The 26,571-nt window shown below is 53.7% G+C and overlaps 1 protein-coding gene across 3 annotated transcripts in view; it reads right to left on the reverse strand.

Annotated features, from left to right (window-relative positions):
* Window positions 1-26,571, reverse strand: part of RXRA (retinoid X receptor alpha) — a 101,651-nt gene that overhangs the window by 21,875 nt on the left and 53,205 nt on the right. For all 3 annotated transcript variants that reach the window (XM_088177342.1, XM_088177341.1, XM_088177343.1), the window contains exons 2-4: window positions 13,340-13,605; window positions 8,596-8,746; window positions 7,663-7,842 (exon numbers count right to left, since the gene is read on the reverse strand). In XM_088177342.1, the coding sequence (XP_088033468.1) occupies window positions 7,663-7,842; window positions 8,596-8,746; window positions 13,340-13,605 (597 nt within the window). The remainder of the gene's footprint in view (window positions 1-7,662; window positions 7,843-8,595; window positions 8,747-13,339; window positions 13,606-26,571) is intronic.

Genomic DNA, 26,571 nt, shown 5'->3' on the forward strand with positions numbered 1-26,571 from the left:
CAGCTGAAACAAGAGACAGATGGGCAGAGATCAGACACCCAAGGAATTCTTTCTATGGATCCGAGCTCGGAGCTGCTGCAGCAGAGAATGAGAACTGCAGCTCCCTGGGCAGGGCACAGCTGACTCATCCCAGCTCAGCCCCACGCACAGCCCGGCCCAGCTGGGCAGATGGCACAGGCCCAGCCAGCAGCCAAAGATAAACCCAAAGATAAACCCAAAGATAAACCCAAAGACAAATTCACCAGGGAGTGTTATCTGCTCTGCTACAGCCCTGCTGCTGAGCACAGGCAGCCTCCTCCAACAGCAGGACAAGTGTGGGATCACTTCACCATCATCCATCCATCCATCCATCATCCATCCATCATCCATCCATCCATCCATCATCCATCCATCATCCATCCATCCATCCATCATCCATCCATCATCCATCCATCATCCATCATCCATCCATCATCCATCCATCATCCATCAATCCATCCATCATCCATCCATCATCCATCCATCAATCCATCCATCATCCATCCATCATCCATCATCCATCCATCATCCATCCATCATCCATCCATCCATCATCCATCCATCCATCATCCATCATCCATCCATCATCCATCCATCCATCCATCATCCATCATCCATCCTCCATCATCCATCCATCATCCATCCATCATCCATCATCCATCAATCATCCATCATCCATCCATCATCCATCATCCATCCATCATCCATCATCCATCCATCCATCATCCATCATCCATCCATCATCCATCATCCATCCATCATCCATCCATCATCCATCATCCATCATCCATCATCCATCCATCCATCATCCATCATCCATCCATCATCCATCATCCATCCATCATCCATCCATCATCCATCCATCATCCATCATCCATCCATCATCCATCATCCATCCATCCATTCCCTGCAGGAAAGCTGGGGCTCTTTCCCAGTGCAGAATTTGGATCCCCCTCACCCTCCCTTCTCCCTGGGATGATGTCTCATGCACAGCTCTTCCCTGCAGGAGCAGGTGAAGCTCAGCTCCTCCTTGTTCTCTCCACACCACCTGGAGCTTGTGAACACACCTGTCCCTGCCTTGGGAATGCTGCAGGACGCCTGCCAGGATGGATGCAGATTTTGGGGCTGCCTGCCAGACTGTTGCCTCAGTTGCTGATCCTATTTTCTCTCCCTACAGGCAGCTCCAGGAATGAAGTGGGCACAGCTTCATTCCTCATATTCATTCCTCAGAGCTCCTGCAGCAGCTCTGTGTGCCTTGGGCTACACAAGAACTCCCCTCCCATAATCACCTCACTGTCACCTCATCCCTCCAGCTGTGGCAGTCCCAAAATCCCTCTTCAGCATCCAGTGAGTTCCAAGCTTGTGCTTCCACTTTCCTAATTCTGGATCCACCCTGAAGCACCCAGGAGAGCCCAACACATTGTCCTGAAAGGTGCAGGAATTCCACACTCCTGGATTCCCTGAGCTTCAAGATTTGGACTCCCCTACAGGTGTTGCCACCCTGCTTTCAGCAGCTCAGCAGAGCTGAGAAGACATCCAAGGAGCAGGGAGAAGTGTCCCAGAGATGCCAGTCACTCACAGTCACACGTTTTTAGGAGACTCCTCTCGTCCCCAATCTCTACAAGCACCAGCCCAGTGGAAAATGTCTGGATTTCCTGCCACCAGCATTTCCCTGGAGCTGCTGAGGACCTGACAAGCTGTTGTTCCTTCTTAGCAGAGGTGCTGAGGGACAGTCACCATGCCAGGAAAAAAATGGAGACTCTGTTTCTTGAAATGTAGGGAAAAAACAACACACAGAATAGAGGGAAGGAGAGAAGGACAAGTGCTTTTTTTTACCCATGAAATCTGGGAATATCCCCAGCAGTGAGCAGAGCCCTCACCATGGACCTCATCCCTGGAGTCCACTCCCCACTCCCACTGGAGATTAGTCAAATAAACCACAGTGGAGATGACAAAAATACATTTTTTGATGGATCTGGTCTGGGAACTGCGTTTCTTTCTGGGTTTGGTTTTCATTTCTGTTTTTAAGAAGAGAAAACACCAAGGTGGCAGCTGCATGGCAGCTTGTGTGGTGACACCAAAATGGGAATAACCTTGCTCTTCTCAGCTTCTCACCATGCTGATTTTCCTGGTCCTGAGGGTGGCACAGCATGGGTTTATCCACCTTAAGTGCAGGAGTGAGGCAGGAATTTGGCTTCCTGCATCCCAGAAAATCCTCTCCCCCAAGCTGTGGCCACCCCGTGTTTCCAGAGCTGAGCCCTCTCCTCCGTGCTGATGGCTGTGCCAAGGCTTTTATTTTTCTTCAAGGAGCCTCAAATGGATTGAGAGCTTTTTCCAGGCTGCTTTTCTGAACATAAGGGAAGCATTTGAACCTTGCAATCCACTTGAGGAGAAAAAAGATGCAGTCTGAGAGCTTGGAGAGGCAGCCCCACCTCCTCCAGCTATGTCTGAGCCGAGCCAAGGACAGAAGCCTGTGTTTTCCGTGGCACCTGATGAAGAGCCTCTCCTGTTATTCTGCCTGATTTGGTCTGTACTTGCCTCAGGCCAATTGCTGTCACGTTTCATCTTGAGTTTCTCCAGCCCATCTGCACTTCCCCAGGCCATGGTACAGCAAGACATGGAGCCCCATGTGTCCAAGCCACTCCCTGGTGACCTCTCGTGCCTCTAAAACCCAAAATGTCTCGTCCTGTGGATTGCAGATGAGCCTCAGCTATCCAAGCCTGAGGGCTGATGTGCCAAAATGCCAGATCCATCCTCTGCAGGTGTCCACATCACACTGGGCACCTTGGCTTTGCTCATGGGGCAGCATCTGATGGCTAAAAAAGAAGCTTTGAGTCCATTGCAAAGTGTCACCCAACCCCTGTGGGTGGCCACGCTCATGGGCACTGCACTTCTGCACCGAAGGAATGTCAGTGGAGGGAGGGAGAGGCCCAAAGGAAAGGATTTTCCACAGGGAAATGGTGTTTCTGAGAGGGCAGGAGCAGCACAGGTTTGTTTGTTTGCTGGGAGAGACCTGGAGGCTACAGCAGCTCCAGTGACACTCACCCAGTGTCAATACAGAACTTTTTGGGATGAAAACCCATCCCTCCAGGAGCAGCAGGGTGGAGGCTGCTCCTTTCCATGGGGAAAGGATAATTCATTGCCCCTAAAAATGAGAGAAATCAGTGAAACAGACCCAGCATCCTGAGAGCACAGGGGAAAGCACCAAAGCTCAGCCCAGAGAGCCCCAAACCTGCTCAGTTTTAGTTTTCCTCTCCCTGCAGGTGGGGGGCTGGTTCTTTATGAGGTGCTGGGTGGGGGTTATTGGGGATTTCTGTTTCTCTCCCACTGGAATTTATTGGGCTCTGCTGCTTTTCATGAAGCCACATCTTTGCTGTGCATCATCAGCATCTTGAAGCGTTTATGCCCCAGGTACCTGTTTATATCCAAAATGCCAAGACAGCTGAGAAAACGAATTCAGACAGTGTTTCTTCTGCTTTGCCTTCGTGTGTCACCTTTTTTTTTTTTTTTTTTTTCTTTTTCAGAGGTGCAGCTTTCTGCTACTGTAAACAACCTCAAAAGCTGTGACACATGAAGTAAACGTTTTGGTTTTTTTCCCTCCAACATTTTCAACTGAACGTTGTAATTTTTTTAAGAGATGCAAAATACCATTGTGATAATTAAAAAGTGTGACTTGAGAGTGCTAAAAAGTGGATTGAAACCTTTGTATGCAGCTAGTTCACAAGAGGAACAGCTCTGGAAAACAACAGCAAAAAATCTCTAGCTCACTTCACTCTCTGGACACTGAAGTATAAACAAACAGCAACAAAAGGAGAGAAAACCATAAGCCAAACCCATTTTCCCAACCTAAGAGCATCCTTAAAAACAACAAAAAAAACAAACCCAGCATCATTTAACCAGCTGGTTTAAAGAGCAGCACTTTAAAAGGATATAAGAAACAAGCTCATTAAGCTGGAAGACATTTTCCATTCCAAAATTACTCCTAAAAATAACTGTGCTCTTGAACTCTGCCCCTTCACCAGGCTGTGGCCACTCGCCTGCTTTCACATTCACTCTGACAGTGGGGTGCAAACCTGAATTCCTGCTCTTTCTCCCCAGATTCCTCGTGCTCCTGAGGGATGGTCCAGGAGCTGGGATGGCCCAAACTCCAGGGGGATGCAGAGCCATGGCAGGGGATCAGGCACAAGTCACTCCACGTGGGAATCTCCAGTCCCTCTGGAATAAGTGCTGGAGCAGCTCCCTGGAGACACGGGAAGGTCTCCAGGCTGTGGAGATGCTGCAAGTCCAACCCTTCCCAGGCTGAACCCCTCAGCTTGCCAAGTGAGAGGGGGGAAAACCAACCCACAAACATGGGAAGAGGAAGAATTAACCCAGGCTGTGGAGTTTGACAAAGGCCTGAAGTCAGAGAGCAGGCATGCAGCTGGACAGATGTCCTGGCTGCTCCCAATCTCAGCATGCTGGACCTGCACCTGGATTTAGGGCTAACTTTGGGATCAGCCAGGCAGCCTGAGCTGCAGGTGCTGCAGGAGAACAGCTCTCTGCTCCCCAGATGAGCTGCACCAGCATCCACTTCACCCAGCTGGCACCAAAGCCCAGCCTGGCACGTGGGAGCCCTGCAGGTCCTGCTGAGCCAGCCTGGCTCTCCCAGGGAGCCCCTCACGTCCGGGGCAGGGCTCTGGGAGCTGCTTCCCAAGGGCTGCTCCCTGTGAGGCAGCCAAGGGAGCCTGGGAAAGGGCTCCTCGCTGGTATTTCCTGCTCCCTGTGTGATCCCCAGGGCTGCCAGCACTGCTGGGGCAGCACCTCATCCCATCCCATCCCATCCCATCCCACCCCATAGAACAGCCCCAGCTGCACAACCCTGTCACCTCTGCTGTCACCCCCTGCCACACAGGACCCCCCCATCCCAAGCCCCCTGGTGTTTTCTCCCACCTCTGCCTCCCTGATTCCAGGGCAGTTCCCACTTTTTCCCCCTTTGGAACCCAAGGCTGTGATGCACAGACACCCCAGACCCCAGAGAGGAACAGATCCAGCAGGGAGAGTTCAGCTCCTGGATGCAAACAGCCACTCCCCCAGTAATAATCCCTGCATTAGTCAAGATCCTTGATGGTAATCTTAATTTTGTTGACTATCTGGTATTTAGTGGGAGACAGAGTGCAAAAAAACCCCAAGCTTTACACAGCTGGCAGAAATTCATAGGGGAAAAAAAATATTCCCAGTTGCTTATTTATTATGGCTGCAGTATCTCAGAGAGTGTGAGGCTCATTCAGAGTCAATGTTGGGATCTCCCTGACGTGTTTGTAACAGGGAACAGCCAGAAGAGATGCACACAGCAGGAGGAATCCCCTGCTCCTGCAGCTTTTCCCCACTTTAAGCCAAGGTTTGTAGGATTCCTGTCCCCCAGCTGGTCCATCCCTCTGGGTCTGCTCTGGGCATCTTCACCTGGAGCCCCCTCAGCTGTTGGGATCAAACCTTTCCAAACCTCCACCACGTTCATTTTACTTCTCTAACCCAACTCCTCACCCAATAACCCCTTTCCTTTTACCCTCTTTAAACTGAGCACGACCTTGGCTCTCACTCCTCCTGCCAGCATCACCCTGCAGGTCTCAGCACTGCTCCCCAGCCCAGCCTCTCACCACAGCTCCAGCACTCACTCAGTGTGCTTCCACCACATCCCAGTACCTCTGGGCTACAGGAGAGATACTTCCCAGCAGCAATTTATAAATTAGGTCTCCAGAGCAGGATGTTTTTTAGGGAAATAAGGCCCATAACTCAGGCTCTGTTATGTAAAAGATACAAGAGTTTGTGCTAGAGGATAAAAAGCCAGCTATGTTTGAGTATTTAGGAAAAAGGAATTAGCAATGCAGGATTTAGCCCAAAACTCTTCCCCAAAACATGGAAGGACAATTCCAGACAGCTGGGATGGGTGCAGAGACTCTTTTTTGACAAATCAGGTGGATATCACATGTAAAAATCAAGAGCTGCTTAAAACCAGAGCTCAGCAAGATCCAACTTCTGCCTTTCAGCTTTAGGACAACTGAGACATTTCTGTGAGACACTGAATTTTTAGGTTTATAACAAGAGACAGGTGAGTTAATTCAGCTTTCCCTGCATGGAGATTATGCCTAAATCATCTGATGATGACTGTCAAATCACCAGCTCCTGCCCTTCCCCAGCACTGCCCTCCCCAGATCCATCAGCACTGCCTGAGCACACTCCTGGAGCCACCAGGATCCCATCTGTCACACTTTTAAATAATTGTCTGATCATTATGAATTCATTTGCTATTCATTGTGATAATGTTAATCAAGATGAATTAATAGAGTCCTCACACTGTACGTGCTCCCTGGGGACTTCCACCACCATTTAGAAATTAATTAATGGACCTGTAATTCTTAGCGGTGCTGCCCATGCAATCACAGCAGGCACAGAGCAGGTACCTGCTCACAGGGGGGCAGAGTTCCAGCATTCCTGCTGCTCTTCCCAGCCCCACACACCCTGTTCTGGGGGGCTGGAAGGTAACTGGGTCTGCAGCTGCCTGTGGAAGGTTCTGGATGCAGTGCCAGGGGAAAGGGATGCTCTGTGTTTCTCCTGCTGAACACACAGGAGAATTCTCGGCTTCTTTTTGGTCACCTGAGTCTCCCACGGCTCAGGTTTTGGATCAGATTTTCCTCATCCTGCTGCACATCTCCCATGGGATCCAGTATTCCCCAGTGCTCTGCATGCAGGGCAATGCCAGCCCCTGCTCCTGCACTGCCCTGAATGCCTCAATCTCTCCATTCAATCATCTCCTGGGGCACGAACATTTGTTTGGAGCATTGAAGGGTTAAGCTCAGCAGGACCAAGGAGGTCCCCTGGGTGCCCTGGCAATCTCCCCACACCTCCAGCACAGACAGCTGTGACACTTGGTGACTTTGGTCCTCAGGTAACCCCACAAACCGAGCGTGGCATGGTTTGCCCGACACTCAGAGCAGCTCCAGCACTGCCCCGTTTAATCAATGCTCCAGACAGGGCTGAGTGCTCTTCAAAGGCTCCCAGGCTGGAGCTGTGGGCCAGGGCCAGAGCAGGGCTGGCTTTATCAGCCTGTCAGGGAGGCAAGTGTGGCTCTGAAGATGTAAGGGGAGAAAGCAGCACAGAGCTGGGGTCACTCTCACGTCATGTCTGCTAAAAGCCTGTTCTGCCAGCAGATTAGAACAGACACAGTCAGCATTTCAAAAGATCATTTAAAAGAGGCACTGCCAGGGACGTTTAGATCCTAAATTTAAATTCCAGTAAGGGAAGAGCTATCTTAAAAGAGACTGAATTGCTTTTTTCTTCCCAATGAAGGAAAAAAACCGCAGCATTGGTGAGGGACTGGCACAGGATGCCCAGAGAAGCTGTGGCTGGAAGTGTCCAAGGCCAGGCTGGAGTGGAAATGTCCTTACCCATCAGTGGAAATGTCCCTACCCATCACCCAAGCCCTGCTCTAGGACTCAGTGCTGCTCCAGAGATCACAAGAAACTCCAGACACCACAAAACTCTCCGGCCGCGGCGCGAAACCAAAACGCGCCGAGATTTTTGTCACCTTGCCAAGGCTGGCACCGCCTCTTGGCACCCACCGAGGTCCCTGCAGCACCCGTGGGTGCTCTGGGCCAGGCCAGGCTTTACCTTCTCTCTTCATGCCCATGGCCAGACACTTCTGGTAGCGGCAGTACTGGCAGCGGTTGCGCTGGCGCTTGTCGATCAGGCAATCCTTGTTGTCCCGGCACGTGTAGGTCAGGTCCTTCCTCACCGTGCGCTTGAAGAAGCCTTTGCAGCCCTCACAGCTGTAAACCCCGTAATGTTTACCTGTGGGAAGGGGAAAACTCGGCTTTAAAGTTGGCCTCAGCTCCTTTCTTTGCCAGCAGTTCTTCCCAGGGGCTCTCCCCGCGGTGGTTTTTTGGGAGTGAAAGCTCCAAGAGGTTTCTTGGAGCTGGAGAATTGTGGCTTGGCTTCCACGGAATCAGGAAGTTGCCCCGTGGGTCACATCCTGCCTTACATCCAGGGAAAAGCCATTTCTGGGCCATGCAGAAGGGGTGGGGCAGTGCAGCAGTGGAACAGGGTGTCCCCCTGTACTCCTGGGAGCTCTCTGAACCCCCCAGAGCAGACCCAGCCTGTTCTGTACCATGTTCCCACCCTCCACTTCCAGCCTGGAGCACAGGAGAGGTCCCACAGGGCTCACAAACCCTTCTGGAGCAGGGGGCTTTAAGAAAAGCAGAAGAAAGGGAATTAGCACATCTTTATCTCCCGGGAGTGGAGGAACTCCATGCCAAGAGCATCTTGGGCGCTGTGTGACAGTACCAGAGCAGATCAAAGGATGGGGACAGGGAGGGGTTTCACCCCATTGTTTGCCAATAGGGTGAGATGTGACCCCGCTGCTAAACAGACCTGGGGTCTCCTGGCTCGGCTCTTCATCCCCTGCTCTGAGGCACAGGCAGGTGCTGTCCCAAAGGAGAGCTGCTGGCACTCCGTGTGCTGCCAGGAGCCAATGCCAACCCTGCCAGGGCACCCTCACCCCCAGCCCAGTGCCCTGAGCCTCCCCGGGGCAGGTGCCAGCCTCACCCGAAGATCTGTCCCCGCAGATGGCACATATGTGCTTGGTGAAGGAGGCCATCGTTCCTGAGGGGTGTGCTGGCACTTTGAGGACTCCATTGAGCCCCAGGGGTGGCTTGATGTCTTCTGTGCTGGTGACGGAGTTCATGGGCGAGTTGAGCTGTGGAGGGACAAGCACAGGGCTCAGCTGGGGCTGGGAACACGGGGACACAGGGACAGAGGGACATGGGGACACGGGGACAGAGAGACACGAGGACATGGGGACACGAGGACAGAAGTACATGGAGACAGAGGCACATGGGGACACGGGGCTGTGTCACTCAGACACAGGACAGGAGGGACAAGCTTCCAGTGGGGACCAGCACTGCTGAACCAAGAGGATTTGGGCACAGGAGCCCTCAGCCCAAAGGCACAACACTCATCTGCCCTGGGGTGGCTCTGAGCTGGCAGCAGGGTGACACAAGGGGCAGGACATGGCCAGTCCCCCCAGCACCGTGCAAGAAGGATGTTTTTCCACGATTTAATTGGAAAGCACAGCCCCCACAGGCAGGGGTCAGCAGCCACCCCATTTCACAGCAGCACAGGACACAGGGAGGAAGATGAGCAGTGGGGGCTCGTGGGAGAGCTGCAGGCTGGGAGTGATCCCTTGCACGGATGATGAAGGCCAGGACACTCTTGTTTAGCTCTGCAATTTATAGATATCCCTTCAGCATTATCTCTCCAAAGGAAAGCTCCGTGGCAAATAAACACATCCCAGATGCAGCAGGGCCTGGGTTCCAGAGCTGGAGTGGGTGGGACATGTCCCTGCAACTCCCAAACGTCTCTCCATCCTTTCCTTGGCCCCCAAGAAACAGAGACTTGGGTGGAACTGGTGCTGGCACCGTGGCACTGGTGTGAAGAGTTGCTGGGCTGAATCCCCCCCTGGGCTGTTACAGCCCTGTGTGCAAAGGGAAACTGAGGCACAGAGCTGTAGGACAGACCCATCCTGGTAAGGGGACAAGGTCACCCCATCCTGGAGGGTCTGGGGGTGATGGGACCTGGACTTGGCCAGCTCTGGACACACTGTGGGATTGTCACAGAGCCACCATTCCTGCCAGCTCCAAACCCAGGATGGATACAAACCTGTGCCTCACTTTGTTGCCTTTCTCTACTCTAATAGAGATCCTCAGCACTGCACTTGTCACAAATTAATTCAGGGAAGTCCCAGCGCTTGTGATCTGTCAATTAGAGCAGCACAGCCACTCCTCTGGCTTTCAAGTCTCCAGGCTGGTGGGGAATATTTGGCAGGCAGGTGACTGACAGCCACACGACAGAGCCAGGTAAACCCACCCTGGAGAAATGGGATGGATGTGCCTCCCTCTGCCACCCTGCCTGTGCCAGCTGATGAATCAAAGGCAGCTGGGACCTGGTGCCACCCAGGGGTGCACTCCTGGCTTTAGCTGCTGTTTGTCAGAGCAGAGAGGGGAGGGAGGAGCAGCTCCCCAGGCGGGAGCATCTCTTTTTGAGTCCCACATGATCTCTGTGCTCCCCTGGGAGCAGGGGGTGCCAAGTCAGGGTGACCTGCCCCAGGAATTCCTCCCAGAGCCCGTTCTGGGAAGTGGAGCCAATTCCCAGGTGCAGCTGGTGGCCATGGCTGCATCCCAGCCACGGCTTCACCACCACTTCCCCCAGCCCCAATAGCCCACAGAGCCCACCCAAGCAGCCCCCTGAAAACACTGGGGGCACGATGGGCAGAGCAAGACCCACCCAGGAGGGTGGGGATCCCACCAACCTCCTCAGCCTGGAGAATCAGCTGCTCAGAGCTGAGTCAGCCCCGGGCTGGGGAGGGGAAAGTCATCAGTTCCTCTCCCAGCACTGGCCCCAAACCTCAGCAGAGCCACCCCGGGCTTCCCACACCACCCTGGCGCCTGCCCTGGCCCTTCCACTCCGGGAGCACGTGCAGGGAGGGGACAGCAGCCTTGACACAGCACTTCTGCTGTGGGACAGCACGGCTCCAGCTCAGCCAGTGAGCCCAGACACAGCAGGAACCAGGGCTGTGCTTCCCCAGTGACACCAGCACCTCTCGGCTCCTTCCCATCCCTCTCCAGCTCATCACACCCCGGACCAAACCCTGACCCTTGTGGCAAGCTCTGCTTTATTCCCCCTCCCCTTCCCATCCCAAAAAACATCCCAGCCCTTCCCTGCACCTCCAGGCACCCTGACAAAGAGCATTGTGCAAAGGCAGACGGTGGCTCTGGAAAAGTCTAATCCCAGTCTGATCGCTCCCCATCCCGAGCTGCTGCCAGCCATGCCTGGGGCAGCTGCTCCTCACAGCCCTGCAAACTGCATGGGAACTCCTTCCCTGCTGAAAATCCGGTGCTTTTTTTCCTGTTTTCCCAATAATTTTAGGTAAGAAGGTTGAAGCAATGTGTTAAATCCCAGAGCTGCTGGGTCCAGCCCCCCAGTCTGGCTGGGATCCTGCTCACACCGTGAGTTCCCCTCATTCCTGGGCCAGCTCAGCACCAGCATCCCCCTCCCATGGATGCTGGGATCCCGTGGCAGGATCCCTGACCCATGCCCTGATTTTGGGGCTGTGATTGCAAATCCTGCAAGATCCAGCACTGGGATCCCAATGGATGCCAGGGAGGGCGCTGGGAGCATCCTCCAGCGTTGTCACCAAGAGCTGCAGAACCAGATGGGGTGAGGTGAACCCCCTGGATTTTTGGGAGCCTGGCAGCTCCTTCCCATCCTGGTGGAGCTGGGATGGAGGGGACCCACCCTGGGGACCTCCTCCACCGCCTGCCCTTCTGCTCTGCTGCCTCTCCAGAGGTGACGAGGCGTGGCCTGATGGCAAGTGGCATCTGCCATCTGATGCAAAGCACCTTCCATCAGTGCCATCCCTGCCCGGCCACGGGGGCCACACGCCTCATTACCCCGGAGCTCTGCTGGCCAGGGCAGGGGGGCTGTGCTCCCCGCAGAGCATCGGCCTCGCTGCCCCCTCTTCCTCCTCCTCCTCCTCATCCTCCCCCCACTCTCTGCCGGCCCAGGTAGGCGCCTCTGCCCGCTGCAGGGATAGGGACCTAATGTGGCCAGACAGGGAACAGATGGCAGGAGCCATTAGGCTGAAACCCTCTGAAGTGTCACCTTCAGGAAAAACATTCAAGACAAGTCCCTGAACAAAGGACGGGCACTCCAAGGGCTGGAGCCACCAAGAGCTGGAGCCACCAAGAGCTGGTGTCACCAGGGCTGGACCCATCAAGAGCTGGTGTCACCAGGGCTGGTGTCACCAGGGCTGGTGTCACCAGGGCTGGACCCATCAAGAGCTGGTGTCACCAGGGCTGATGTCACCAGGGCTGGAGCCACCAGGGCTGGAGCCAGCTCGCTCCCATCACCATCCCACCTCTCTCACTTCCCCTTCTGCCCCGGAGCTCTGCTCTGTTTCAGTTCCTTGCTCACCGCTCCCAAACCCCACCTTACAATCTCCCCTTCCTCGCCGTCTCCCCGGCTCGTGGCTCCCCCCAGGGTTGCCTCACATCCCCCTTCCCACTCCCACTTTGCTGCTGGGGCTGCTGATTTCGCCCTGGCTGCCCGTTCCCAGGCACGGTTTCAGTTCCTGTTCCCTCAGCCCCGGGGTGGGAGGGGACGTGTCCACCCTGCTGCTGTCCCACAGTGGGAAGTGGGTGCAGGTCCCTGCACATCTCAGGGCGTCACAGCCTGAACCCTGCATGGCAGAAGCTCATCCAGAGTCGAATCTTATTCCTCTCTGAGCAGCACAGGGATGCTGGATCCTGGGGAAGCTGCCTGCAGGTCCCCAGGGAGAGCAGTCAGCACAGCCCCACGTAGTAAAAAGCCCTGTTATCTCTGGGAATAAACCAGGCCAATATTTAAAAATAAAGGTGCTGGCAGGTGCTTGAGTCCCAGAGAGGGCCTGGAATAAATAAACCCTCAGCAGGTGGTGGCCAATTCCTTAATCTGCCCTTTTACTAAACATATCCCGTGCGAGCAGCCAGCAACAGGTGGCAGGGGCTGGCCAGCACCCCGATCTGGCTATTTTTAAAAAGAGCTTATCTCGCCCTGCTTGGAGGGGTTTTTACATAATCTCCAGCCACTGAAGGCCAGTCCTTGCTCTGTGAGAAGAAAGGGGCAGCGGGCAGAGGACCCCTGGGTTTGTACAAGTGACAGGATCAAGGGAAACGGGCTCGAGTTGTGCCAGCAGAGGTTGGGATTGGCTGAATTATTTGGGATAATTCTTTCATTGTCAGGCTGTACAGGGAAGTGGTGGAATCAGCATCTCTGGAAGTGTTAAAGGTGTGTGGGCGTGGCTCTTGGGGACATGGTTTTGTGGCGGACTTGCATGATCTTAAGAAAAAAACATGACAGACGAGACAAAACAATTCCATGATTCCATGGGGACCACGGGCTGGCCCTGGAGGGGATGTGCTGCTCCCCAGGAAAGAGAAGAATCCCAGACAGTCCTCGGGTGGCTCTGGCTCCTGCCACAGCTCCACCAGCCCCCAGGTGTCCCAGGTGTGGTCACTACTCCCCTTCCACCCCAATCTTAGGGACAACAAGCGATGGCCAGCTGTGTTCCAGCTGTGCTGGTCTCTCACAGCCCACCCAGGGCTCCAGCTTATTTTTCCCCTTGTGCTCCTGGGTTTTTTTGGCTCCCTTTGGCACCTGCCTGGTTGAGGAACCAACCACCCACCCAGGGCTGGCTCCTCCTTCCCCAAACAGCAGCAGGGACCCCCCCCTCCCCAGCACTGCCCCCCTTTACCTGTGGGCTGCTGGTGCCGAATCCCAGGCTGGGCGTGGAGGGGACAGACATCGAGTGTGGGCCCATGGGGGAGCTGATGACGGAGAAGGGGGGTCCCATGCCATTGATGGGCGAGCTCAGGGTGCTGATGGGCGAGTGCAGCTGGCCGGGTGAGCCCAGCGAGGAGCCAATGCCCGGCCCGATGGACGGGTGCAAGGACGGGGTGGCCATGGGGCCCCGGCTCGTGGGGGAGTTCAGGGACGTGGAATTCACTTGGTTGGAGAAATCTGGAAGAGAAGGGAGGAGAGGAGAGGGGTTGAGTCACCCACATCCCCCAAAATTCCCGGTGCAGCTGCATCTTTCCAAACCACCTTGTTCTGGAGTATCTATGGCACACCCTGAGAGCATTTCCACCAAATAAACAGCATTTCCACCAAATTAAGAGCATTTCCAAGGAATGGCTTTGCAAGGAATGCTTTTGGAAGAGCATTTCCAACCATTTCAAGCCAGGCATCAGAGCCCTCCTCCACCTCCCTGGCACAGCTCTAAGCTCAGACAGAGTGTAGGAACGAAGGATTTTCAAACAACAAATTAATGGGATTAATGTAGAAGTTGATTTATTGTTTACCTTATACTTTTAAAAGTACATATTTTCTAAAAGTATAAATTTTAAAAAGCATATATTTTAATTTTTAGGGTTTTTTTTAAATTTAGTATATATTTTAAAACTACTGTTCAGGCAATTATCTATTATTTGATTGGTGTTTTTATTTTGTTTACGTGTTCTGTACGTACTTTGTAGGAAATACGACTGGCTACATTTTAGTGTTTTATTGTTTATTTTTATTTCGGTTTTTCTAATTTTGGTATTCTGGTTTTTAGCCTCTTTTTTTTTTTTTTAATTTAGTACAATTTATGTTTTAGTAGTCTTGACGAATTTTATAAAAAGACTGAAAAAACCAGCTAAAAACGGTGCTGGTGCATTTGGTGTAAAGTATAGCTGAAACAATTCAAATCCATCGCTGTAGCAGGGGCTCAGCACGGCTGCTCCTGCTCCAGGATAATTTGAATTTATTTATCCCTGGCCAGGCTGTGCATGGGGAGCAGGGAGAGCAGCACCCACACACTGAGGTGTGTGTGTCCATCCACAGGGAATGCTGCTGCTCAGAGGTGGGATTTGAGATTTTTGGAGCTCCTTTTCCAGCCAGAACGGCTGAGTGTTTCTGGAACACTCCCGGGTGAGAGGGGAGCAGCTCTGCAGGGCTGTGTCTGCCTGTCCCGGGGGAGCAGAGCAGGGGGGCGGGAAGGGGGGGGCTTATAAATAGACTCCAGTTCTCCCAAGAGGAGCCATTCCTGGCACATTTCCTCCTCATCCTGTCACGCTGCTTGCAAAACAATCCCCAGCGAGGAAGGGGCTGGCTCTGGCCCCCAGGGAGGGGTGGGAGGAAGGCAGTAAGGATTTGGGGGGGGGGGGCAGGGCTCCTCCCCCCAAAACCCACCCAGACCCCCCAGCTCACGCCAGGGATGCACCAGCACGGCCACTCGGGTGTTCATGGTGGGGCTGCAGAACCCAGAGTGAAATGAAGTCTGGAAAATTCTGTCTTCAGTCACCTGCACCCGTCGGGATCAGCTGTGACCCCAAGATTTTGGAGCAATTAGAACAGGAATGTCACACACGCTGAACCCACAGCAACCTCCCCTGGAGATCCCTGATCCTGGTGGGGAAACCCCAGCAGGAGGAAGAGAAGGTTCAGCAAGGCAGCGATGCTGCTCTCGCCAGGATGTGGAACCAGCATCCACAGTCCCATCATTCCCCAGCATCCCACTGCTGAACCCAGAACCCCATCACTGCACCCAGAACCCCATCACTGCATCCAGAACCCCATCACTGCACCCAGCATCCCCTCACTGCATCCAGAACCCCATCACTGCACCCAGAACCCCATCACTGCACCCAGCATCCCATCACTGCACCCAGCATCCCCTCACTGCATCCAGAACCCCATCACTGCACCCAGAACCCCATCACTGCACCCAGAATCCCATCACTGCATCCAGAAACCCATCACTGCATCCAGAACCCCATCACTGCATCCAGAAACCCATCACTGCATCCAGAACCCCATCACTGCACCCAGCATCCCATCACTGCACCCAGCATCCCATCACTGCACCCAGCATCCCCTCACTGCATCCAGAACCCATCACTGCACCCAGAACCCCGTCACTGCACCCAGAAACCCGTTACTGCACCCAGAAACCCATCACTGCACCCAGAACCCCATCACTGCACCCAGAACCCCATCACTGCACCCAGAAACCCATCACTGCACCCAGAAACCCATCATTGCATCCAGAACCCCATCACTGCATCCAGCATCCCAACACTGCACCCAGAACCCCATCACTGCACCCAGAACCCCCTCACTGCACCCAGAAACCCATCATTGCATCCAGAATTCCACTGCTGCATCTAGAATCCCATTTATGCCTCCAGAATCCCACTGTTGTCCCCAGATTCTCTTTGCTGTCCCCAGAACCCCATCACTACATCCAGAATCCCATGACTGTCTCCTGCACCCCACAGCTGCCCCCAGAACCCCCAGGATTCCCAGCTCTGACCCCAGCACCCCAAAGGCACCCCTGTCCCTGTCCCTGTCCCTGTCCTGGCCGGGCTCTCACAGGATGTTGACACAAGCCAAGCTGTGGCCACCACGTCACCCGTGGCTCAGTGACGTGACAGAGGCACAACAGGAACCCCAGGAAATTCCTGCAGGATTCCAGGGCTGCTCCTGGGGTTTAGCACAGCACTTCCCAGCTCTCTGGTTTTGGGGTCTCTAAAGGGCTGGGGGAGCAGCAGGGCCCCTGAGAGCCCCCAGTGCCATCCAGGAGTTCTGGGGCAGGATCCCAAAAACACCCATGGGGTGATGGAGGGACACCTTGCAAGGATGCAGCAGATCCAGGGAATCAGGCAGATCCAGGGAAGGCAGCAGAGCACAGTCCTTCCTTTGAAAAGATCCGGAATATTTAAGGCAGCAGAGGTCACAGGAGGGTCACTGGCCACCAGCCCACGCCTCCTCCTGCAGCACATCAGAAAGCAAAGCACGTGTGGGACCAGCACCTCTCCTAAAATCCCAATTCCTGGGCACCTCAGGAGCTCCCTGCACATCCCAGGACCAGCACCTCTCCTAAAATCCCAATTCCTGGGCACCTCAGGAGCTCCCTGCACATCCCAGGACCAGCACCTCTCCTAAAATCCCAATTCCTGGGCACCTCAGGAGCTCCCTGCACATCCCAGGTCAGCACATCAGCCCTCACACACCCTGCTCCCACATTAATGCCACCCACTGAATTAATTAATTAATGCACCCAGCAAGAACCGAGAGACAAAACCAAACAGGGTGGGAGAGGAGAGGGATAATTTGGGTAGGCACAGCCACATTTGGGTGTGTTTACACCCAAACCCCTCGGCCACACACTGGGAAATCTGAACCAGAGCAGCATTTTTGCAGAGTTTCAGGACTCAAAAGTTCCAAGCAATTTCTTGGACACTGGGAGGTTTCCACTCCTCATCCAAACACTCCCTGCTCCAAAACCCCGCTGGGAGAGCAGCAGCAATGGGAAACATTTACATCCAGCAAGCAAATATGGTTTTTATAAACCTAGCAAAGTCAAGAGTCCACTTGAGGCAACTCAGCCCAGATGCTGCCAGTCCCTGCCTGTAGGGAACTGGGGTTTGGGGAAAACAGAACTTGAGAGATGGGCATCAAGAATGGGATATGAGGAGTGTGCCCTCTTCCCCATCACAAGTGTCCTGAAGGACCTTGACTGAGAAAAGAATGCTACAAAAAAAAGATAAATTTAAAAAAGAAAAAAGGCCTAGAGTGAGGAAATATCCTTAATAGGCACAAATAAATTCCCAAACTGATGAGCACCACTTGGACTGCAGCAAACAGAGGAGGCATTTCCCCAAAGGCATTTTCAGCTCAAGCAGTGTGAGACTGTGCTCCTTCTCCTCGAGGAGTTCTGCCATTTAAAGCTGCTGTGTGTGACTATCTCTTGACCAAAATAAACTCTGTGCCTGTTTCTAAATTAAAAAAAAAAAAATAGGGAAAAAAAAAAAAAGTTCTGAAAGCATTTCCCTTCTGTCACACCCATCAAGTGCAGCTATTTTCTGTGTGTTGTCCTTTGTTTTAGCACAACGACCTCTGTCTATCCCCGAAGATGCCCCATGGCAGTTGGGAGATCAGAAACCAGAGCTCGTCAGCAGCTGAAGAATTTGCAGTGAAGCTCTTTTTCTTCCTCCAAACTACGAGCCTGCCAGCCACAGGGTTTGGACGGGAATTTTTTTCCCAAGGAATATGACATTTAGGGCAGGGCCACATGATCCATGTGCTGGGATGGCTGCAGGGAGCTCTGTGAGTGCTCCCACACCAGGAATCATCCCCTGGACACCAGACCCAGCAGGGGAGCCTGAGTTTTGTGTTTCTGGTGCTCATCAGCAGATCTCTGCCTTCCCAAAGGTCTCTTTGGGATGGATTCCCACCTCACAGAGGTTTTTAGCAGCAGCAGCCACCAAAGCCAGACACTGGTGGCACCAGAAGGGCACAGACTGATGGCACCTTCACTGAAGTCACACAGCAAACTGGGAACAGATCCTGGCAGTTCCAAAATCCAGGGTAGATCACCCTGCTGGATCACCCAGACAGCACTCTTCTGGCATTCCCATAATAAAAATTACAACAAGAATATTAATGATCATTTTCAATAAGGGAAGAAAAAAAAATTGTTCCTAAAACATTTGTACCCAACACCCGTGGGCAGCTCCACTGCTATTTCGGTTATTTTGCTGTTTTTCCATCCCCTTGGCATTCAGCACAAAGCTGCACCTCGGACCAGCCAACATCCATGGCTGGATGCAGCCCAGATGGGCAGGTCAGACCCTCCGGGAACACCCGGAATGCCACCAGCCCTGGCCACCCTTCCCTGTGGCATTTTGTCACCCAGTGTCACTCCAAGTGCTGCTGCCTGGCCAGGGCACGTCTGCAGCAGCTGAAGCAGCTTTTGCTGATCCAGCACTATCACCAAGGGCTGTGATTTTAACATTTCTAGACCACAAAATGTCCCAGAGCAGGAACAATTCCAACATGCAGAGGCGCTTTTTTTTTTTTTTTTTTTCCCAGGATAGCTCATTTGTACTGGAATAAAGTGTACCAGCATAAGCTTTCACCAGAATAATCTTCATTTATGCCTAAGAGGCTTTGCCAGTAAAACTACAGTGACCTAGCTCTGCTGGAAAACCTTTTCTGGCATATCCTGGGAGTTTACTCAGCAGCTTGGTGGCTCAGCACTCGGATCTGACAGAGGGGAAGTTAAAAAAAAAAAACAAAAACCAAACATATTTCAAGGCACAGACTCCCTGAGGTGTGTTTTTTGCAGCTGGGGAGAGCTGCTCACCTGGGGTACAACCCATAGACAATCCATTGGGATCAGAGGGGTTTGCAGCATCCCAGGCTGGGTTTGAGGAGTTGTCACTGCAGGACCAACCCAAGAGCCTGTCCCTGACACCAGCTGAGATTTGGAAAGTCACTCACAACCTCCCTGCTTCCGTTTTTAATTTTTTTTTTTTTCCTCAGCACCTCTTCCTCCTTAATCAGAAAGCAAATCAACTCTGGGTATTAAACAGCAGGAAATCCTAAATTTGGGCTGCCACTCCCTTCCTTAAGTCAGCCCTTGGTGTCAGGGCTTTGCAGGGCCACGCTGGGAGAGGAGCAGGAGCACGGATCAGGCTTCTGCCTTCATCCTTCTCCTCCTCCCCTGCTCTCCAGCATCACTTTGGGGGTGCCCAGGCTCCAAATCCTCACCCCCAAATCAGGTGGATCAGGTAAAGGCAGCACCCCAAGCTCCTTTGGTGACTCTACACCAAAACGAACCCAGCAGTGCAAACCCACGTCCTTTTGTTTTCATTCCTCAAAAGCAGCTCAGGAATCTCACGTGCTTTCCAGACAAACGATGGACGTTTCTTTTTCTTTTTCTCTCACCTTCCCCACAGCAAAGCAGGGCATGAGTGGCAAACAGCAGGAGAACAACAGGATCCGGGACAGGACAGTGGCTTGCCTGTGAAAATTGCCATGGTGATGCTGTGACCACAAGAGGTCAGGTCCTCACTTTTGTCCCGATCACAAACTCGGGCATGAATTTAAATAGCCCCTGGCCTACAATCTTGAGTAAGTTTGCTCTGAGTTTATAGCAGCAGAGAACTGAAGGGGGGATGGAGCAAGAGCTGCCTCTTGCCCTTCACACGGTGGCTGCTCCATGGACCTGCAGTGCCTGAGCTGGGGGACCTGAGTGTGCACTGTGCTTGTTATCCCAAAATCTCATCCATGGAGACAAGAAAGGAGCAGCATCCTGTGGCAAATCCAAGCAAATTAAACTGCAGATTTAAAGCACTTTGCTCGGTGAGGAGAGGTCATTGATTCTCTCAAACCACCTGGGTTCTGAGCACACAGGGAATCCCTGGGAATGGATCCCAAGAAGATGCAGCTGGTTTTGATCCATAAATCCCTTCTGAGTATCTTTTCCACAGCTGTAGGACCACGGAAATGCAACATGTTGAGTAGCTCTGATTTCACCAAAAAGTAACTGGAACTGATTTTTCTTTTTATATTTCTGGACTTGAGTACAAAGACAAACCTGAGAACATCCCTCTGAGAAGCCCCCAAACCCTGCACACAGAAATCTCTTTCTGCAGCCATTTCAAAACCACCACGTGCAGTTTCTCCTCTGGAATCTGCTCTGAGATTTGGGAGAGTCTCTCCAGCCACACTCAGAATCTTCCCCAGATGATGCCGTGGTGCTTTCAAGCTGCTCGAGGACAGTCTGAGAAACTCAATTTCAGCAGCAATCTGCACAGGGTGGGTTCCTCCTCCCAGCAGGTTTCACTATGACCCAACTAAAACCTCAAAGCCACTGATTTTCTCACCTCTGGCTCCGTGCTCTCCCCAATACCTGCCCCCAGCAGAGCTCGGCACCTCTGCACAACCCAGCCAGCAGCACTGGTGCTTTTTGGGGTTTCAGTGCAGTTTTCAGTGCAGCTGCTGGGGTTTCCCTTGGCTGGAGGAATTCCACAGCATCTCTTCTGCCTGCTGCCAGCATTTCACCTGCCAGCTTGATGTGCCCTGGTGTGAGATTACAGCACCCACGAGTGGCTTTTCCACACCAGCCTCTCCCTCCCCAGCCAGAATTCACTCAGGAAACCTCTGTTCTCTTCCCACGGGGTGAAGGGGAAGCCCAAACCTTGCAACAGCATCCCTGTCCCACAGCTGGATCACCTCTGTCCCTGCAGCTCCAGCACCTCTTCTTCCTCTCCATCCCGTTTTATTTTCTGCTCTGGAGAAAATTCCACTTTTTGGCTCAAAGCACCACGGGGTGCTTTTGGCACACACTCACCCCCCATCACCTGCTGGAGCCTGGGTGCCCAGGGGTCTGGAGACCCCCCCACCACAGGACCCACACCAAAAATGGGATTGCTGTTCCTGATGCTGCAGAGATGCCATGGAGGAGGCAGCACACAGAGCCCGTGCCAGGGCTGACCAAGCTGTGCTCAGCATCAGCACAGGGGCTTATTTTGGATTCTTTCCCTTAAAAAAACCTCATCCCACCCTTTCAGGAGCCAGCTAAAAATCACACCCTGCTCCTGGAGCAGCGGCAGAGAAGCCTGCAGGGGCTGCCCCATCTCCAAGGGGGAAAGACTGAAAAGGGGAATTTTCCAGAAGCTGCTGTCCACTCCATGTCACATGGACCCCATCCCAAATCATCTTCCCCACCCCAAACCATCTCCCCAGCAGTGTCTCCGGGGACGGGCAGAGAAGGGAAGAGCAGGAAGGGTGAGGAGCAGGGCATTGGGAAGTGTGAGCAGAGCAGGGCAGCCCAGGGGAGGGGAGCAGGCAGCTCTCCCCCACCCTGGCAGCGCTGGGTGGAGGGGGGGAGGCTGCACCCAGGCAAACAAGGATTCTGCTGATAAAGCAAATGTGACTCAATCACACGCTTGTGCAAAGATGTCACAACAGTGCTGAGAAATTACAGGCTCCTATTTCATCCCTCAAGGGCCGGCGCTGGCCCCGCTCTCACAATGCTCTCTGTTCTGCAGTCACAGTGCCCCTAATTTACTGGCTGGGAACCCACTGCAGGGCCAGCCCATAATAGGGGCAGTGTACTGCTGCTGCCAGGGGTGCCTGATGAAGGGCTGGACGTGGCAGCTCTTCAGAGCCCTTTGCAGAAGTAGCTCAGAGCAGGGCTGGCCCCTCCTGGTGTTTTTGGGGTGTGGGACAGGGGAGTGATGCTCCCCCCCCCCCCCAAGCCAGCTCTCTGCCCCAAATCTGCAGAGTTGGGATTTCCCAGGTGAACACTGCTTGGGCTTGTATCTCTCCAATTTCTTGGGTGTCCTCACACACCCTAAAGGGAGGTTTGGGGAGCCCCACTGCCAAGGGACAAAGGCTCAGCCACCACTGCCCTGTCACCAACCTTCCCCAAACACAGCCTGGAGCAGCCACACCAAGAGGTGACTGCTGGAGCTCCTGGCCCCTTTCCAGCTTCCAAACAGCACCAGTGAAACCAAACTAGCAGGAAATGATGCCAGAGGAGGAGAAGATGCTCTCCCTCTGCTCCTCAAAAACAAAGGGCTGCTCCCAGGGATTCTTTCCCGATGGGTGGGGATGTGGTGATGGTGGCACCCAGGCACTTCCCAAAGTCTGCCCATCCTGCTCAGGGAGATCTGCCTGGAGCTCCTCATCCTCCCTGCAGCCACTGACCTTCACAGCCTGGCTGGCTCCATCCCAGTGCCCGAAAAGAGCACGGTGAGAGCTCAAGCACAGTGGTCCCACAGGTTGCTGGAGCTCATTATGGCCTTTTAATTACATTCAATTGCAGTTTTATGGGCTTATGGGCAAATTGGAAGTGATCTAATTGCCCTTGAGGGGGTGCTGGGCTCTGAGCTATGAAAATCCAAGCAGGATCCAGTGAGAGGCGTGGGGAGCTTGGAAGCTTTAGGCTCATTCCAGCAGAAAGAGCAGAAGCTTCCACTCCCACTGGAGATCTCCCAGGACATCCCAGTCAGGAGCCACACACGTGGCATGTGCTGGGCCCACCAGAGAACCCAGATCAGGCACTGCCCCAGTTCATCCCAACACTTGGGGACATCCCCACGCTGGGCTGCAGGGAGGAGGGATGTGGAGAGCAGAGGGGGCTCAGAGCTGGAGCAGAGCTCTCCTCTCCTCTCCTGTGCAACCTGAGCCCTGCAAAGCCAAAAGGATGCTGAGTGCTCTGGGAAACAGCAGCTCCCAACCCTCAACTTCCCTCCAGCAGATCTGGGATGAGCCAAATCCTAAAGACCAAGAGCAGAGCAGCCCAGCAGCTCTCCCAGGCTTTGAGATCCACGGGCTAAAACGTGTTGCTCGTTTGTTAATGAGTCCTGCAGGTGCAACATGTGCTGCATTCACCCTTGCTCTGCTGATTTTGGGGATTGGCAGGAGGGACAGAACCTCCCCATCACCTTCTGCTCCCACCTGGGGGTCAGCAGGGAGGGCAACCATCAGCCCACATGGCTTTGAGAGATCCTGCAGGATGGGCCAAGCTGCAGGCTCGGGTCTGAGCCAGCAGCAGGAGGCAAGAGGAGGAGGAGGAGGAGGAGGAAGACAAAGCCATGACTTGCAGATCCCTCCTCCCTGGCTCCCAGGAACAAGGGCCCACAAAGCACCAGGCAGGAGGATTATATTACGGTGCTGTGCGTGCACATTAATCCAGATTTGAGATAATTACAGTCATTCACTTGGCATAATGGGCTTTAATTGATCCAGTGGGGCCTGGGCTGGTGCTCACCACCAGCGTGCAGCTGGCAGCCCAAGACACCAAAGCTGTAAAACCAACACTCCTTACTGGCTTTCCAGAAAAACACTTGTGGTGGTTTTCCTTAAGGCGTGCTGGAAAGGCCACGTGGATTTTTTTTGAGACCCAGCAAGCCTGGCATGGGCACAGAGGTGACATCTGGTCAGGAGACATCTCATGAGCATCCAGGTGGGATGAGCCACCCCTGCAGAGGGTTTCACTGCTGGGAGCTGGGCAGGGCAGCCCGTGGGAATGCTGTTTTCCATGTCCCCCTGGAGAAACGCCCACCTCTCTGAACCATCCTGGTGGGAAGTTGGTCAGCAGATCCCTCAAGGTCCCTTCCCAGCAGCGTTTCTGTGCTTTAATGGTCACAGTGCTGGAAACACAGATGGGGAAAGGAACCCAGGGTCTCAAAAAATCCATCCCCTCCCAGCTCAGCTCCTCCTCCACGCCTCCAGCCATGACTGGAGAACCCTCTGGAGTGAGGCACTTCCCCCAGGGACAAACCACCCACTTTGTGCAGGTCCAGGAGGAAGAAGGAGCCTGAGACCTGGTGCTACACAGAAAGGTGTGTGACAGGACAGTGACGGCACAGTCACACCCCCTCCAAAAAACCAAATTCCCTCTGGAAACAAGACACCATGCACTTTCTCCCAAGAGGAAGAAGCTGCCTTTGGTTTTCCGTGGCCTGCTGGGGATCAGTAACACATTTTGGGCAGGAGGGGAGGTTCCAGCCCCCCCAGCCCCAGCTGTGTGGCCGCAGGGATGGGCAGGCAGGCTGGGTGGGTGGGTGGATTGTTCCCCTTTCCCAGGCCAGACAGGAGGCTTGGGAAAAGCTTTTCCCTCCCTCAGGCAGGCAGCAGCAAGGGATGGGCTGTCTGCAAGCTGCCTTTGGGTTTAAGTTTCTGGTTCGAGTCCAAAGCTAATTAGGCTGCGCCAAGTCCAATCAGATAGCCTCAGCTAATTGAGCTCGGCACGGACGGGTCAATGTCCAGCAGGGCTTGGTGATAACTGCCAGGGCCTGGGAAGGGGAAGCACCCCTCACAAAAATGTTCCCTCCATGGACAGGCAGCCAGAGCCGAGCACAGCCCCGGGTTAACCCCTTGGGCGCCACCAGCATCGTCATCCAACCCCAATGCACGGAGAGACAACACTGGGATAAAAGGAGCTGAGTGGGGCATGAAATAGGGTGACCTCAGCAGGCTTTGGTGTCACCTCTCCTGCTGTCACCCCAACAACAGGCTTGGTGAGCCATGGCACAGACCACGGAGCAGAACCCCCACACCACACAGCAAAGGCAAACCATGCGAATTCCAGGCACACAGCTCCTGGAAATGTGACACTAAGGAGCCCAGAGCTGGGTGCTCCGTGCTCTCCACAGTGCTCCTCCAAAGCTGGCTGAGGTGTGTGTGCTCCACAGTCCCTCCAGGCTGGGACACAGGGGTTTGGGAGCCAGCAGGGCTGTGGGACAGGGTCAGCAGCATTTCCCAGCTGTGCCTGGGCATTGCAGCAGGCAGGGGAGGGGGACTGCAGGACAGCCAAGCACTGGCATCACAGACAGCATGAGGAAGGTGAGGGACACTCTGAAGAAGGCTCCAACAAGCCCTTCCTTGGGTGGTTCTCAGCCTCACCAAACAGCTTCCCCAGCTCCAGAGCTCCAGGGCAGATTCCAGCCAGGAAAACAACAACATCCAGCTTCCCAGAAACCACAGAGTTCCTTTTTTTTTTTCCTCTAATCCTGCCTGATTTCCAGGCTGAGCTCCGTGCAGGAAGATGGCAGCCTCGATCCCTGCACCAGGAGCACCGAGAGAATCCCCACATCCACCCCCTCCACCTCCAGCTGCTGGGAAAGGCTGCTCCTCTTCAGCTGACAAATGGATGAGACGTTTCATTAATAAACCCCAGCTTCTCCTCACACTTCTGATTACAATCTCTCTGTTTGGATCCGTGCTCATGTTACACGTTCATCTCAATTATATATTCCCTTCTCCTTAAATCCCCACTTATCTCCTTTACCACGTAAATCAAAGAGTGGGCTCTGGTTTGGTTGAGTTGTTGGGTTTTTTTTTTGGTTTTTTTTTTGGATGCCTAACTTTCCCTGCTCCAACAGCACTTAGAAAATAAACAGGAATTTAAACTGCAGCATGTCCTGGTAGAATCTGAGCTCATCTCCCAGCAAACCCATCCAAGGAGGGTGATACTGGTCCTGCTCACCACCACTTGCTTCCAGCCCCACTGTGTTCACAAAACACTTTTATTTATTTTTGGCCCAGCCAAATCCTTACTGGGGCATCCCTGGGAATATTTTCCCCCCACAAATCCCTTGCTCCAGCTGGAGCAGAACATGAGACACCGACCAAAGGAGCAGCCCAGGGCCAGCCCAGCCTGGCTCCCCCGCACTGCCCCACATCCCTCTGGCAATTAAAGCAATTGCTTGCATGGAAACCTAATTATATTAGGGAAGTATTTAGTAATTTTTAACTGTTGGGCTGGTGGCTCAGCTCCCTCCCCCTCCCACATTCCAGCAGCGCTGGGCAGGAGTTGCAGTGCTGGATTCTCCCCCTCTTCCAGCACTGCTTTAAAGGACCAGGAAGAGGAGCAAGGTGGTGTGATGGGCTCTGCTGGTGGCCCTGGGTGAGCTGGAGAGTCTCCACTTTGCCTGTGAGCTCTGTATGGGATGGCTGGGAATGCCCAGCCCTGGCACATGGTGGCCTCTTGATGCCACTGTGAGAAAGATGCCCCAAGGTCCCCCTGGCCACAGCACCCTGCTGGCCCAGGCAGGGGCTCAGCCATCTCTGCTGCAGATCCAACACTCCAGCCACAAGGTTCTGGGTGCCCTGCATCTGTCTCCATCCTCCACTCTTGTACACAGAACTGAACAGGTGAGAGAGACCAGAGGCACCACTTCACCAAGCCCCACCAGGTACCCAAAAATAACATTCCCAGGAGCACCTTGGCCCTGACAGGCAGCAGAGCAGGAGCCCATGGACCACAGACTGAGTTCCACCATGGACTGAATGAATTCCACCATAGACTGAGTGAGTTCCACCATGGACTGAATGAATTCCACCATGGACTGAATGAATTCCACTGTGGACTGAATGAATTCCACCATGGACTGAGTGAGTTCCACCATGGACTGAGTGAGTTCCACCATGGACTGAATGAATTCTACCATGGACTGAGCTTTCACCATGGACTGAGTGAGTTCCACCCTGGACTGAGTTCCACCATGGACTGAGTGAGTTCCACCCTGGACTGAGTGCACCATGGACTGAGTTTTCACCATGGGGAGTTGTTCACCACGGGCAGCATCACAGCATCACCTCCACGGGCACACCCAGCTCACCCAGGAGCCAACAGGACCACGA

Source organism: Sturnus vulgaris, chromosome 22 (genome assembly GCF_052056855.1).
Source record: "Sturnus vulgaris isolate bStuVul1 chromosome 22, bStuVul1.hap1, whole genome shotgun sequence".
NCBI lineage: Eukaryota > Metazoa > Chordata > Aves > Passeriformes > Sturnidae > Sturnus > Sturnus vulgaris.